A 15,613-nucleotide genomic window follows, 5' to 3' on the forward strand; every position below is an offset into this window, starting at 1 on the left:
TATTTGATATAAGATCATCCTCACCTAAAGGAGCTGACATAATTGTCTGCTTGCTTGCTGCTACGGGTATCCAAATACCTAAAAAAGGCCGGGCAAAAGATTTTGAAGTAAAGTGGTGCATTTGAGTCACGATGAGTCCAGGTAGTTTGTATTTTCCCCTCTGCTTTTAGAACTTGTTTTCGGTTGCACTACAATGGTTCCCAAACTTTTGCAGACTGGCGCCCCCTTGGCTTCCCGGTGAATTCCCTGATAAAATGTACGCACTTAAAATAACCCACACCAAACAAAGTAAACAACATCAAAAATAAATTGTGTACGCTATAAAAAGGTAAACATTGCACATTAAAAATAATCCACATACTTTTAAGGCTGTAAACATGACATGTGTGCAATTAGTGTAATATAAAATTTACCATGTGCTACTGCAGCATGTTTATCAGTGCAAGACATGTATTCAAGTATTAATTCAAACCAACCCTTCCTGCTAACTTATTAACACTGCTGTTACAACTATTAATACTCTTATTATAACATTTCACCTATTAACTTGCATAAATAAAAACTGTTAACTCTAATCGATAATGCCGTTTTGGGGTTGGACACCATTACATTTTTACCCACACAAACACGGAGAGAACATGCAAGCTCCACACAGGAGGTTCGATCTCATGACATCAGAACTGTGCCGCACACGCGCTAACCACTGCCCCGCCGTGCTGCCCGATACTTAAACAACATTTCTTTATTAATCGTACTTTATTAATAATTTTATGTACATATATAATATAGTTTTAGTTTTTTTACCGCTTTTGTGTAACGGGACAGCACGGCGGCTGAGTGGTTAGCGCGTCGGCGGCACAGTTCTGAGGTCATGGGATCGAATCCTTCTGTGTGGAGTTTGCATGTTCTCCCCATGCTTACTTGGGTTTCCTCCAGGGACTCCGGTTTCCTCCCACATTCCAAAAAACATGCATGTCTGGTTAATTGGATGGTCAGAATTGTCCCTAGGTGTGAATCAGCAAATGAATGGTTGTCTGTTTCTGTGTGCCCTGTGACTGGCTGGCAACCAGTTCAGCGTGTCCCCTGCCCACTGCCCGAAGACAGCTGGGATGGGCTCCAGCACCCTCCGCGACCCTACTGAGGATAAGCAGTGCAGATGATGGATGGATGGATGTTTAACAGGGATGTAATTTGTCTATCCCTGCCATAAAAAAGCATCTAGTGGTCAAATGATACACACTGTTCCTTTGAGAAATATTTGTATCTAAGAAGCAAATCACTAACTTGCTTTAAACACATTGGATGGCATTTAAGTTGTTCTTCATTTTTTAAATTGTCAACTTATATCTTTGTGTGTTTCTCCAGAAAGTTGCACAAAGGTACGAATTCAGCACGTGATGGGCCACGCACTGGCATTGGTCAACTCTCTGCAAAGCAGAGCAGATCAAATCTTTACTGACATGCGAGATAGCTTAGAAGCACATTATGTTGCACAAATGAAGAGGTCAGTGTCTCTTTATTATATTTGTTAAAAACGATCCATTACTGTTTCAAACTTTTTTTTTTAAGTATTGACCAACTTGCCGAAGTGGTGCGCCATTTCATAGAGACTGCTGAAAAGATTCAGAATGAAGTGGTGCTGGTAAGTAACACTGTTGTGGTCTTAAATTCTTTTATGTTTAATGGGCATTTTTTTCATTTTACTTTAAACAGAGGTGTCAAACTCATTTTAACTCAGGGGCCACGTTTTTGAGAAACCACTCTCACGAGGGCAGGACGAGTAAATTAATGGCATAAGAAGTGTACATTTGCTGTAGGGATGGAGATCTTTTGGAGTCTCACAATTGAATTACGATTGAGGTGGTGGAAGATTCGATTATAAAACGATTATTGAGGTTTTTTTCCTCATTTTTATCACTAAAATGTAATCTCTTGTGTTTATCAACCATGCATTTGTACAAACAAGCAAAACCGCAATTGAATTATTTTCCTCTACAGTTTTTTTAACTCATGCAAACTGGAAAGTGACAAAAATAGCACACAAACATTAATTAATGAAAAGAAGCTGAAGCGATTTTTTTAATTTGGAATTTTTAATCCAGGTCCTAACCGATCATTTCCAATTAATGGGTATGAAAAGCGTATTTTTGTGGCAAATGTTGTGGACAAGAGACACATCCACGGACCACATGGACTGTTTTTGAAACTATATCATGGTTCGTTGTGATTATCTAAGAAATTTGATTTCTAACTAGCATGTTTTTTTTAGTGGTTGACTATTTCAAAGTCTAATAAATAAATCATGTTAATAACATAGTTATAACCAGTGTTGGGCAAGTTACTCTAAAAAAAGTAATTAGTTATGGTTTCCCACTACTTCTTCCAAAAAGTAATTGAGTTACTCTATAGTAAAAGTAACTAGTTACTAGTTTAAAGTAACTATTTCCGTTACTTTAAAAAGAAGTTGTCTATCAAAGAACTTGACATTTTGGAGTGGTATTCGAGTCAGTTGGATAGAGAACAGACTGGTAGTTATGTTAAAGAACATTGTTATATTTATTGCACCTCACCAGCAACCGCAGTAAACAATATAAAGTGAGTTTAATAAATCATACCCGAATGGTCTGTTGAAGGGATGGGAATTCCGACTGTTATTAGAGAACCAGATTTTTTGGCTTTGCTCACTAAAAAGAGTCTGCTCTTTCGGCTCCCAATTGACTCTTCAGGTGGATTTTGTTGTTGTATTATGTATTATTATGAATGACTTGAAAAGGGGAAAAAATAAAGCAAAATTAACACTTAAACTTTAACACTGAAAAACACAGAAAACACAAAGTAAAATATGAATACATCTACAAAGAAAAATATAAAATATAATATTATTTTTATCTTTTTATTCTCAACAAATTCAAAGTCAACAGCACAAAATCCATGAAAAAATGCATTCTGACCATTCACAAGGGAAAAAAAATGCATTTCTAACGTAACCAGGTCTCGATTGGCGGTTAGCCGGCTCCCACTTCCAAGAGACGGCTCAGAAGTGGTTTGCCGCATTTAACAATTTGGCTTTTTTTTTGTAAATACTGTATTCTATAACTATTTGGCAGTAGCTATTTTGAATGGTGACATGATCCCAAAAGACGTGAACTGACGAACTCTGAGGAGAGCGAAAAATCCAACGCTGAAAATCGCGTCAGGTGTGGCGTTCTGCATGCAAAGTAACATACCACTTTCGATCGTTAGTAACAATGACTGCGTTGTAACGGCGGAAAAAGTAATTAGTTAGATCACCCGTTACTGAAAAAAATAACAGTTATTACCAACACAGGTAATAACACAGTAACAATATAGTAATATGTTATTTTAGAAATGTATATCAAACTGGTAGCCCTTTACTCTAATGTGTAACAAAAGAGTAGCTTTCACCTTCAAAATGGTTGGTGATCCCTGTCCTAAACAATTCATCCATGACTTCTATTTTAAGTGAAATAATTTAGGGAGGGCTTTCTCCTCAAATGTTCTCTGGTTGATAAATGGTAGTCAGGCCCACTGTTTTACACCCCACACTTAAAATATTTAAAATATTAAAATTCATAAATAATATGAAAACGTCTTGAACCACTTGTCCATGACATTCACTAGGACTAAAACATGACATTTTATTTTGAATATTTCAGTATTTTCCCATTTGTTCTAACCTTGGTATTGGATCCATACAAAATTAAAAATGCATCTGTCATCAATTGTAGCTTTCTAATAAATTGTATTTTTCTTGTTTTTAGGATAGTATTGATTTTTATTTGAATGGAGACTGCCTAGTCATTGCAAGTTCACCAACTGAAATGAGCCCACTCGCATCAGAGAGAGCAACCACCTCAATGCTGACTGTCCTTCAGCTTGACTCACTGTACCATTGTCTTTGCAATGAAGCTCCAACAGGTACCTAAACATTGAAGTGTCTGTCCAGCAACCGTTGTTTTACCCGACTAATATTGAATATTTTTCTCAAAATTTCAGGAGTCATGTCTAGTTCTGAGTTTTTCCATGTAATCAGGGATATACTTCCATTCAATACTCTGCCCGAGCCCTGGGAAAACATGACCGAAACCCAGGTATGCTCGATAAAATCTCTCTTTCTCCTTCTCCTTCTCCTTTTCTCCTCTTTATCGTTCTATATACATATATACAGAGATACACACAGAGATACATACAGAGATAGACCACCATTCAAAAGTGTTTTAATAGCGCATTGTGTTTGCTAATTGCATTCAAATGCTAATGCATGATTAGAAAAACCTTGTGCAAATATATTAGCACGAATGAAAACAGTTTAGCTGCTTAGAGAAGCCATCTAACTGAAGCATCACATTAAACTGATTAAAAAATGATTAAACTTACAGAATGGGCAGAAAAAGAGAATTTACATATAACACTCAACAGTCTATTCTTGTTCTAAGAAATTAAGGCTTTTCCATGCGTGAAATTGAAACTAAAGATCTCCTACAACAGTGTGTACTACTCCCTTCAGAGATCGGCACAAACAGGCTCTTACCACAGAAGAAGGAGACGTTAGGCTCTAGTTTGAGAAATCTCTTACAGATCTTCAACTAGCAGCATGGTAAAATAGTACACACAAAACCCTAGTGTCACCATTTACAGTGAAGGGGTGGCTTCGAGATGCCAGCCTTCAAGGCAGAGTGGCAAAGAAAAAGCCATGTCTGAGATCGTGTAGCCTACCCAATATTGTGGCCAGTCAACTTATAGTATTTGGTAAGTCAGCTCTGATTTTCCTTTGATTGATTTTGTTTCATCTCGTCTTTTTGTTGCTAGTTGAACGAGATCGTTTCTCTGCTCGCTGACCATTACAATCAGATCGACTGGCGTCGATTCCTTCTCAGTGCCGCCATCCCTTGGCCGTATCCTTCTTTAACGCAACTACTACAAGTGCGAAAGAATTTCAAGGCAGTTGACACAGAGGACACAGGGTATATCAATGAAGAGCAGTATATGCAGGTTAGTTTCATTGAAGCATGTTTGCGTTCTGTGTCAGTTTCATCTGGCTGGACCAAGTTCAATGGTGTTTCCAGTTGTTTGCCAAATATTCGCTTTTCTAAAGTACTTCAAATACCGACAAGTCACTTTCCTTGCAGTTATTAATATGTACAGTATCTCCTCCAACACAGGCTAATCAGTAAACTCTCAAAAAACCCAAAAGCCATCTAACTATTGATCTAAACGTGCTGTTAGAGGCTAGTATTGGGCGCATTCCTGAAATGTTTTAAAAATGTAATGAGTTACAGTTACTCGTTACTTTATTTCAAAAGTAATTCAGTTATCCCAAGTGTTGGTGGTGTTACCAAAGAACAGTAATCAGTTACGGTTATTAGTTGCTTCATTAAAAAGTAATTCAGGAACCCCCCTAGAGTACCGACACCAAAAGGAAGCACGTTACTCTGACAGTAACTACCTAGTTACAAATGGCGCAAACCCTGCACTACTGGGGTCGTCGGATGAGCGGGCTCCCCCCAGTTACAAGGGTAGCCCGATCACGCCTGCCGCTTTTTCTCGCGTCGCGCCGTGTGACTCGCTCCGTCGAGCAGCCCGGGAGTGACCCCCCCCCCCCCCTTGTCCCATCCAGCCGGCCGCCTTATCCCACGTCCGCTGACATTCCGCCGAAAAAAAACGCAAAAAGTGAAAATCTGCGAAGCCGCGAACGTCGAACCGCGAAGTAGCGAGGTCCCACTGTACTCACGTAAAAGCCGACGCCCTAAAACTGCTTTTAAAAAAAGCCACAAAAAAGAAAGCGAAAAAAAAACCGAGTATACCAACCTGTGGAAGCAGTAAACTTTTCATATATTTTCAGTGCTAGCAACTGAACACACAAAGATATTCCATATCCGCTGTGTTTCTGTGCTTCAAACCAATCAATCACCTCAATCTCCTGCACCATTTGTGGGTACTGTCCAAGACTTTTTTTCTGAAGGCCTGGCGTATTGCAAAAATAATTTTACAAATACAGTAAAAAGACCAAAATTCAGCACATTTTTACTATGAATTCTGTGCTCAAGTTTGCCCCATTGATTTCCCATTAGTTTTGTTCCTGTATTAACCAAGCCCACCTCCACGGGTGCAGCCTTTTATTCACTAACTGGTGACACACAACCAAATATGGGAATATAAACCGAGCCTCTGATTTCAGTACTTTATTTTATAGTTGTAAATTCTGCTTGGAGAGAAAATATACGGGGTAGGTAAAGTGACAACATGACTAATGCAGGGGCAAATAGCAATCAGAGGACACTGTAATACATTATCTGCATTTAATGAGTAGCGAAATAAGGCAGTCAAACACCAATGATAGTAGAGGTACAAATTTTTATTATAACGCATTACAGAGAAAAGTAACCTAATAGTCCCAACACTGCTTATTATTGTAATTATCACTCATTCTTTTTTTATAAATGCTACATTTCACATTTTTTCTATCAAGATGGAGTGCTGAGTGTACCTTAATGACAAATAAAGTGAAATTGTTTTGATTTTGGCAAATGGCTGCACAGACACAATATCTAAGCAGCTAAATACTTTCTGTATCGACACACAATACAATTACTTGATTGTGGCATTTTGGTGCAGTTAGATAAATTAAAGTTAAAAAAAAAAATCTGGTTTCAGACCATGAAATGTACACCACTGATATAGAGTGTTACACTCCTATTTAATAAGTTTGACAAATGATATGTCAACTCATGTTTATTTGTATAGCCCTTAATCACAAAGAGTGTCAAAGGGCCGCACAGACCACAGATTATTGCAAACTACAAACTATATTACACCATCCCAATATCTAGTGGAAGAATGTTTGCATGTTCTGACTGTCAATCTACAACACTACCATATATTTGTATAGATAGATTATGTCACACGCATCTCATTATTTTCCCAACACCAGACTGAATTGTGGTTTCCAAGTGAGAAAGAGCAATCTATCTCTGAGGACTCCTTTGACCCTCTGACTAACCGTCAAGCTAACCTGCACAAGGTAAAGCACGGGTACAATGCCTTAAGGCAACAAGTGCCTTAGATATTTCAACATTCTTCAATTTTCTTTCTTGTCAGTTCTTTTTCCAGCTGTTTTCCGATCACTCGACAAGCCCGCCTCAGCTTGACTACATGACCATGCTACTGTGCTTCGCAGCTGATCCCGACCCAAAGCAAGGCTTTATGAAAGCACTGAGCATCATGACGGGACATCATCTCCATTTCCCTACCACGAGTTCTCTTGAAACGGTGAGCTCAGAGTAGGGCTGCAACTACCGACTATTTTATTAGTTGACCAGTCACCGACTATTGAAATGATTTGTCGAACAACCCGCTAATTATACTTTTTTTCCTAAATTTATCATGATGTTGATTTAATTATGTGTACAATTATAATAAACACAAGAAAATGGGAACAGTGAAAAATACATATTTTATTGATCATGTTACAGATTCGAAAATTAAAATCTAAAACCAAAAAGGGGCTGGGCTCTGTCAGTAGAGACATGAATCCATACATAAACCCCTGTCCATTTTTTAGAGACTGGCTTATAATTGATAAGTTAAAATCAATTAAACATTTTTTTATCCCCGTAAACAAAGTACTGGGTTATTAGCAGCAGTAGAACAGTAAACAAAACAAATATGTGCATTTTGTGAAGTACATTTAGTGGTCAACTGCAAAGTCTGTAATAAAAGTACTGAACGATTCTGAACAGTAACGAATTCAAACGGTTTTAACAACTGATGTTTGTTCTTCAGAGCGCATGCATTTAATTTCAAGTATATTTGGCAGGCACAGTCTGGCATAGCACTCAAGAAAAAACATGTTGGCTTCAATGGGGCGGCAGTAGCTCAGGAGGCAGAGCGATCGTTTTAGGATTAAGGGATCCCAGTTCGAATCCCGGCTTGTCCATGTTACATGTCGAAGTGTCCCTGGGTAAGACACTGAACCCCTAATACCCCCAATAAGCAGGTTAGCGCCTTACATGGCTGCACAGATCACGGCCGCTATTGGGAAATGTGAAGCACAATGTAAAGCGCTTTGGGAAGTCATTGACTTGAAAAGCGCTATAGAAATGCAGATCATTTCATTTCATTTCAATGTTACTTGAGTCAGACTTTTCTTTGCTTTGCTTTGTAATATTTGCTAGTAGTCATTTTTTTGGCCGTATTCAAGCTAACATACTCCCAAACTTTAGACGTTTTAGTACACGTACTTAATGTGTACATTACTGCTCCAGACAGAGACTCGGTTTGCTCATCAGCGATTCTCAGCTGAAATTATATTAATTTAGGGATGCCTCACTGTGTCTGGTGACAATAGTCGACAATCGGAATTAATTATCGACTATTTCTTTTCCATTTTCGTCGATAACGTCGATTAATCGGGTTATCATTTTTGGGCAAACTGTATTCCCCACACCACAGCGAAACCCTTTCTTGCATGGTTCCTTGACACCAATTTGTTGAATATGTACTCAGACTGAGACCAGCATGCAGGAGGTTTCAGTTCTCACCCTATCAGAGTCTGAAGACAAATGTCTGGAAGAAGAAGAGGCTTCAACTATTGGTCTACAGACAGTATCTATCCCGGCTCTCCTTACTGTCGTGGGCCCCGAAGTAGCAAAGACGAAGAGAGGCCTCAAGCCGCCATCTGGTTGCTTGATCCAAGAGGAGAACATTGTGGTATGATAAGATCAAAGTTAATCTGCTTTATAAGATTATGGTTTTATCCGTTTTTTTTTTTAATTATTAAAGTTATTCCTCCATTAGTAAGGGCAGGGCTCTTCAATGTGGTGCCTGCTAATGACAGGTGAGGAGTCCGTGATTTTCTACTAAAATGTTTTTTGGGTGGTTGACTGAATCCGTTTGACCCTTTCCTCCAACAATTGACCTGATAATAACATATCAATAACATTGTAAAAATATGATAAGTGTCATGAACAGGAACAGGATCAGGATCACACAAGCCTTTTATTTTAAGGGAAATGGGGAGTCATGCACATTAGGCAGCAGTCTGGCTTGGAATGATAAGAAGCCAGAGGCCGACGAGATCGACACCAATTGCCCGAGCAGATATCGGACAGATGGGGTCGATTCCGGACAGGACGGGACAGACAGGATTGATATTAAAACAGGATATCGAAAACGAACAGGACAAACTAGACGGGAACGAAACTGGAAACCGATATTAAACCACGGGACAGACAGGACTGATATCAAAACTGGATATTAAAATAAAACAGGACAAACTAGACAGGAACGAAACTGGAAACCGTACAAAAGAAACGGGAACCATACCGGGCACGAAATACCAACAGGAAACAGGACCGAGTCAAAACCCACGTCTTGCGGGGCAGAAGTTCGTTGACGGACTGACAAAAGAAGAGTGAAAGCACTGAGATTATATAGACGGAAAGCCAATCCGTCAACGAACCACAGCTGGCGCCACAGGGACGGGGCCAATTGGGCGCCATGGCAAACGTGACAATAAGTTTAATTTTAGTAATGCATATCAAACTGGTAGCCATTTGTGTCAATTAGTAACAAAAAGTAGCTTGAAAAAGGTTTGAGACCCCTAAACACAGGAATGTTTTTATCGACGAGGTTTTGTCCTGTTTGTTGAGCAATATCTTTTTTCTAGGAAAGTTTTAAGTTTGAGCAATTGGAAGGATAATACAGAAAGTTTGATCCGGAGAAAACTTGTTGAGTACAAATGTAAATTGACCTCAGGAAGTGATAACAGTTGGGTTAAAAATAACCCAATTTTAATTTGATCCAGCTGTGTGTTTTGAAGACAACCCTAACTGTTTAATTTAACTGTTTCCCCTTACTGTATACAACTAAAATTAATATATCAAAATTAGGGATTTATCTTTCAAGCAACCAGCCAACTTTTTTTCAAACAAAACAAGGGTATTCATTTGTGGGGTAAAACCGTATTTTCATAAAAAAGAAAAACAACAATATCAATTTGAATAATGCGCAAAAATAGATTAAATATCATATAAGATTGCGTTTTTTCAAATACGTGTAGGTCAGGGGTGTCAAATTTAATCGCACAGAGGGCCAAAACTCAACCATTCATTGTCAAGATCAGGACGGAAACAGGACCCAATTGCGTATGTTTCTCACAAGTTTTATTGAAGGAAGAGAAAGGGTTGCGCTCACGATCCGGCGATTGCTGGACGCGGGTAGCAGGTCGCTCGCTCTGGACGCGGAAGTGGATCTTCCGTGGCGAGCGATGGCGGTGTCGGGAATGGAGAAACGGGTCAGTAGCCGGGACAGGAGATCAAAAACATGGTCGGAGTCGGAAGCGAGTCATAAGCCAGGGAAGGAGAGTTGACGTGGTCGAGGACAAAAAAAGGTCGAAAGCCAGGACTGGAGAGTAGACGTGATCAGGGTCAAAAACGGGTCAAAGCCGGGAGTCAGACAGGAGTAGAAAACAGGTTGGAGTCAGCGTTGGAAAAAAAGGCTTGCCTAGTATAAACTGAGGTTCGAAGACAAAATGACAACAGGTGACAGAAAGGAGTGGTTTTAAATAGGGACAGGGAGACAATCACAGTCCGAGGCAGTTGACGCCAAAGGAGCGGGCACAGGTGCATCCCGTTGGTGATGATGACATTCATTTCACACAACAAGACACTCACCTAGAGGGAGCTGACATAATTGTCTTCTATCTTGCTGCTACGGGGAACTCAAAAACCTAAAAAGATGCTGGGCATAAATATGAAGTATAATGATGCATTTGAGTCATTTTGAGTCTCCGTGGTTTGTATTCTTCCTTCCTTAGCAGAACACAAAACAGTGACATCCATCCATTATCTGCACCGCTTATCTTCAGTAGGGTTGCGGCGGTGCTGGAGCCCATCCCAGCTATGTTCGAGCAGTGGGCAGGGGACACTCTGAACCGGTTGCTAGCCAGTCGCAGGGCACACATAGACAGACATATCACACGCTCATTTACACCTAGGGACAATTTGGACCGGCCAATTCACCTGAAATGCATCTTTTTGGAATGTGAGAGGAAACCGGAGTGCTTGGAGGAAACCCACGCAAGCACGAGGAGAACGTGCAAACTCCACAATGCAAGATTCAATCTCATGACCTCAGAACTATGCTGCACGCAAGTCAATCTATTTAGCAGACAGATATTACACCGTATTTCACTACTGTACAGAAAACTGCAACATTTAGCCTTTGACTAATACCTATTGAAAATCAAGTTCATTATTTCAAAACAAACCCCTAAAATGTCTTTTGTTTTGCAAAACCCGCCAAACAAATGGGTGATCATATAGAATAACCCATGATGTCGGTTAAAATTACCCAAGTAGTAAATTGCTCTCTTCTTCACCCAAATTGGGATACGTTTGACCAATCCATTTTTAGAGTAAACTGCGCTAATCCATAAAAGTAAACGAAGTCAACTTGCTCTAACATTAAAAACAAAATCCAGTTCTGAAACACTTTTGTGGACTATTGAAATTACTTTTATAGTATTTAACTGAAGGCTGAACAAAAAAAGGCCCATGACATCTAAACTACCATGTGTGTGTGGCTGTGGCTACCGGTGGTCTAAAACTTGCTTAAAATGTGTCCTTTGAAAACATTATAATATGTAACATAACGAATATTTTCTACCTGTGTTACTGTGCAGCAACTGATGCAGATATTCGCAGAGCTGGGCTATACTCCAGAAGACGCCATTCCCTTTTCCGTCCTAACCGAGCATCCCACCTTTAATAACCTGATCGAGATCACAAATAGCCACCACTTTGTCGTAAGTCAAATCTCCCTTACTTTTTTGTTTTGTTCGGGATATTTTTTTATTCATGAACATGTTAAGGCCCAAGTCCATAACACACCATTTCACCTATCCAATGTACATTATTTATTTTTCTTCCACTTCTTTGATTACAGCAATGGAACGATCCCTTGAGGAATTACGAACGTACATACTGTATAGACCTCATAGGATAAATCTCAGAATCACGAATCAGAAAATAGTAACATTTGGCCCATCGTCTTTCTCGACTGCGGAACAACAGATTCTTATGTAGTTTTATGAATACAGGGATGTGATTTTTCCGCTAATTCGCGGAATTCCGCTTTTTTTATCTCCAAAAATAAAATTTTAAAATTTCCGGTGTTTTAATTGGTAAAAAAAAACGATTTCGTCTCGACAGCATGCCATTTGAGTGTTTCCGTAACTGAAATGAAACGTACTTGCGATTGGTTGAAGTCTCGTGTTGACCAATAAACGCGCTTGTTATAGGAGTGTGCCATTGTTCATTTCTCACACGTTTTTGCCGGGTGTTTAAAGAAAGATGTCCGTGATCGAACGCAAAGATGCTCCGCGAGCTAAAGAAATTGATAAGATTGTAAAAAACAAGTTTCGATGGGACTGGTTGGAGAAGGAATTATCTACGAATGTTGGAAAGAAGACTGTGACGAATTTGTTCAATGACTTTATTCGGAAGATCGATCGTGCCGGGAAAGCACTTTGCATTTGGTGTCATGATACCATCGACTATGGTGGGAGAGGTTTCAAAGCTCTTGAAAGTCACGCAAAGAGCAAAAAACACGTGAAAGAACTCCAGTCAAGAACGACAAATTATTCCATCGCTGGAAGTTTCGGTGCCCAAACGAAAACTCCAAAACTTTACGGCCTCCATCCCTTATTGACATCACAATCGGAAGCGGTAATAAAGAGACGTGATCCACCCCAACAACCTGTACCAGTTGCTGATAGAGTCGTGAATTTTGAGGTAGGTGGTAAACTTTTCAAATTTATTTGACAGTTTTCCCATTTTTTTCGAAAATATTATAACGTAATAAAAATGGCCATAAATATTTAACAATTACAATAATAGATTTTCATGTGTACATTACACCAACACTTTACTGTAGGGCCTATACTTATTGTACTTTTTACTGCCCTGGTCCTACCTGGTTTCCCCCCCCCCCCAGCTAGCAATCACCCCCCCCCCCCCGCTAATTTTCAGATAATTTCACTTTGGTCAAATCACATCCCTGTGAATATGAGAAATGTTGTATAAGATATAAAGGTTACACGACCATTGTAGAGTGAGGTGGAAGAGTGAGAGAAAAAGCCCTGTTTCACAAAGTCAGGTTGGGAGCACCCTACCTTCTCCCTAGTCACGCGCCTTCAGCATTGCCTTCCAGTTGCAAAATGAACCAATTATTTGTTAATGTCTTGCTGTGTTACAAAACGTAAATTTCTAAAGAGGGCGCTGAGAGATGAGGAGAAAAAAAGAGGCATGAGTGATTGCGGGGAGGACCAGCATGAATACACAACAGTAAAGCGCAGTACAAAATTGATGGCATTTCTTTTGCAAGTGAAACACATTGTTGTAGTAGCCAGTTACAACGATAACATGGTAAGAAGTACGTCCACATTTGTGAAATAAATGTTTCCTGCCTCACCAAAGAAGTGGAACGGGGAGGAGATAGACTTCAATGAAAGGGGATGTAATGGGATTGAGTCTTAACACATTCTATTTCACATGAAAATAAGCAAATGCTCGAAAGGTGGGATTTTTGTAGTTGTACATATGAAACTTTAATAAATTTTTTTGATACCTGCTTTTTTAGACCGATACCAAGAGTCAATTGTTGGTCATCAATGTGAATACCTGATTCTGACACCATTAGTACAGTACAATTTACCTCCAATAAATGACAGACAAAAATGCTTCTGTCACTGTGACCATGTTGAAGTATCTTTGAGCAATGTACTTTCACAGAATTGCTCCTGACATGAATAGTTAAATAAATTACCCTTGAAGGCCTTGTTAAGTGGAAAAGTGCTTTATAAAATAAGTGCCATTTACATAGTATTTTCCCAGGATTAAATTATTGCAATTGTGGACAGTATAACATTAATTTCTGCTACCATTGTGAGGTTAAGTGGTTGATAGATTGGATGGATAAGGTTTCTTTAATTTTCAGGTCCTAGCTACTTATTGTAAGACCCCCATTTGAGAGCAGCCAAAACCCGAATCAACCACTGCCGAAAGCACTGATAACTAAAACAAATCTGACACAGATATATATTTTGGCACTGATGACTTTATCTAATCCCTAGTTTTAATAATTCCCATTTTTTAAAAGGAATTCTTCCTTTTGAGGACGTGGCAATATTAAAACATAGAAAACACAATTATTTGTCCTAATTTGGTTAACAAGGTTACGATGTATTTTTTTTCATTGTATCATAGCGCATAGTTTTTAACTCAAATATCATATTACGATTGCTCAAATCTATTATTTGTTGTTGTCTTTCAGAACATTCATAATGTGCTACAAGCCCCTCAGCCACCAGTGGAGTCTCAACAGTCCCTTAATTGATGTCGCTCATAAATCTTCTATTGTCTTTTCTGTCAACATGGTATGTTAAAAGCGAATAAATAGCAGTACAAATTGTTGCTTAGTGAGGTCAATTATGTTTAATGTATACTGTCATGGTTGCCAGGGCGCCCAATTGGCCCCGCCCGTGTGGTGCCAGCTGCGGTTCGTTGACAGATTGGTTTCCCTTCTGTTTAAGCTCAGTGCTCTCACACACCCTTTGTCAGTCCATCAAGGAACCTCTGCCCCGCAAGACGTGGGTTTTGACTCTGTCCGGTGTCCTGCCTGTGTTTCATGTCCGGTATCGTTCACGCCTATTTTTGTCCTGTTTATTATTGATCTCCAGTTTCGTTCCAGGCAATTTTGTTCTGTTTGTTATCGATCGCCAGTGTCTGGTAGCGTTCCCGTCTAGTTTGTCCTGTTTATTTCTGAGGAAAGCCCATCCCAGCCATCTCCGGGCAGCGGGCAGGGGACACCCTGAACTGGTTGCCAGCCAATCGCAGGGCACATGGGGACAGACAACTCACTCGCTCAGTCACACCTAGGGACAATTTGGACCAGCCATTTCACCTGAAATGCATGTCTTTGGAATGTGGGAGGAGTTCCCGGAGGAAACCCACGCAAGCATGGGGAGAACATACAAACTCCGCACAGTAAGGCCGGTAGCTGGATTTGAAGCCACGCAGGAGGTTCCCACGACCTCAGAACTGTGCCGCACATGCGCTAACCACTGCGCCGTCGTGCTGCTTATTGTGTAATGTATTCATGTTAATCCATACTAACCATTTTAAGTAAAAAAAAGGTAGTGGTCAAACGAATATGTATGATATGGTGGAGTCAGTGTCCTATCTGGATCATTTGCAATGCTAAGTTGATCAACTCAAGCCTCGCACATGCATAATTAAAGGAACATGTGTTTCTTAAATTTACTGTGAGTTAATGTCAAGTCAAGTCAAGTCATTTTTATTTGTATAGCCCTAAATCACGAAGAGTCTCAAAGGGCTTCACAGATTGTTACACTATATTACACAAACTATTTTCAACCGACAAGAGGAGTAGGTTATTCGTATGCAATGGAGTAGAAGTGAGTTTTAAGTTTAGATTTAAACATTTCCACTGAGGTTGCAGATCGGATCTCAGGGGGAAGAGCATTCCACAGCACCGGTGCCCGGATGGAGAACGCTCTCGAACCAGCAGA

At 39.7% G+C, this 15,613-nt stretch overlaps 1 protein-coding gene across 1 annotated transcript in view; it reads left to right on the forward strand.

The window, feature by feature from the left end:
- The window catches only part of spef2 (sperm flagellar and cilia associated 2), a 54,993-nt gene extending 40,503 nt beyond the window's left edge, over window positions 1-14,490 (forward strand). The window contains exons 28-37 of the mRNA XM_088336260.1: window positions 1,366-1,504; window positions 1,570-1,642; window positions 3,783-3,939; window positions 4,018-4,112; window positions 4,831-5,013; window positions 6,953-7,042; window positions 7,120-7,290; window positions 8,527-8,730; window positions 11,705-11,827; window positions 14,356-14,490. Of these exons, the coding sequence (XP_088192386.1) occupies window positions 1,366-1,504; window positions 1,570-1,642; window positions 3,783-3,939; window positions 4,018-4,112; window positions 4,831-5,013; window positions 6,953-7,042; window positions 7,120-7,290; window positions 8,527-8,730; window positions 11,705-11,827; window positions 14,356-14,418 (1,298 nt within the window). The 3' untranslated portion in view covers window positions 14,419-14,490. The remainder of the gene's footprint in view (window positions 1-1,365; window positions 1,505-1,569; window positions 1,643-3,782; window positions 3,940-4,017; window positions 4,113-4,830; window positions 5,014-6,952; window positions 7,043-7,119; window positions 7,291-8,526; window positions 8,731-11,704; window positions 11,828-14,355) is intronic.
- Window positions 14,491-15,613: the final 1,123 nt, after the last annotated feature.

This window comes from Urocampus carinirostris, chromosome 5 (genome assembly GCF_059441175.1).
Source record: "Urocampus carinirostris isolate Australia breed hairy pipefish chromosome 5, RoL_Ucar_1.0, whole genome shotgun sequence".
Taxonomy (NCBI): Eukaryota; Metazoa; Chordata; class Actinopteri; order Syngnathiformes; family Syngnathidae; genus Urocampus; species Urocampus carinirostris.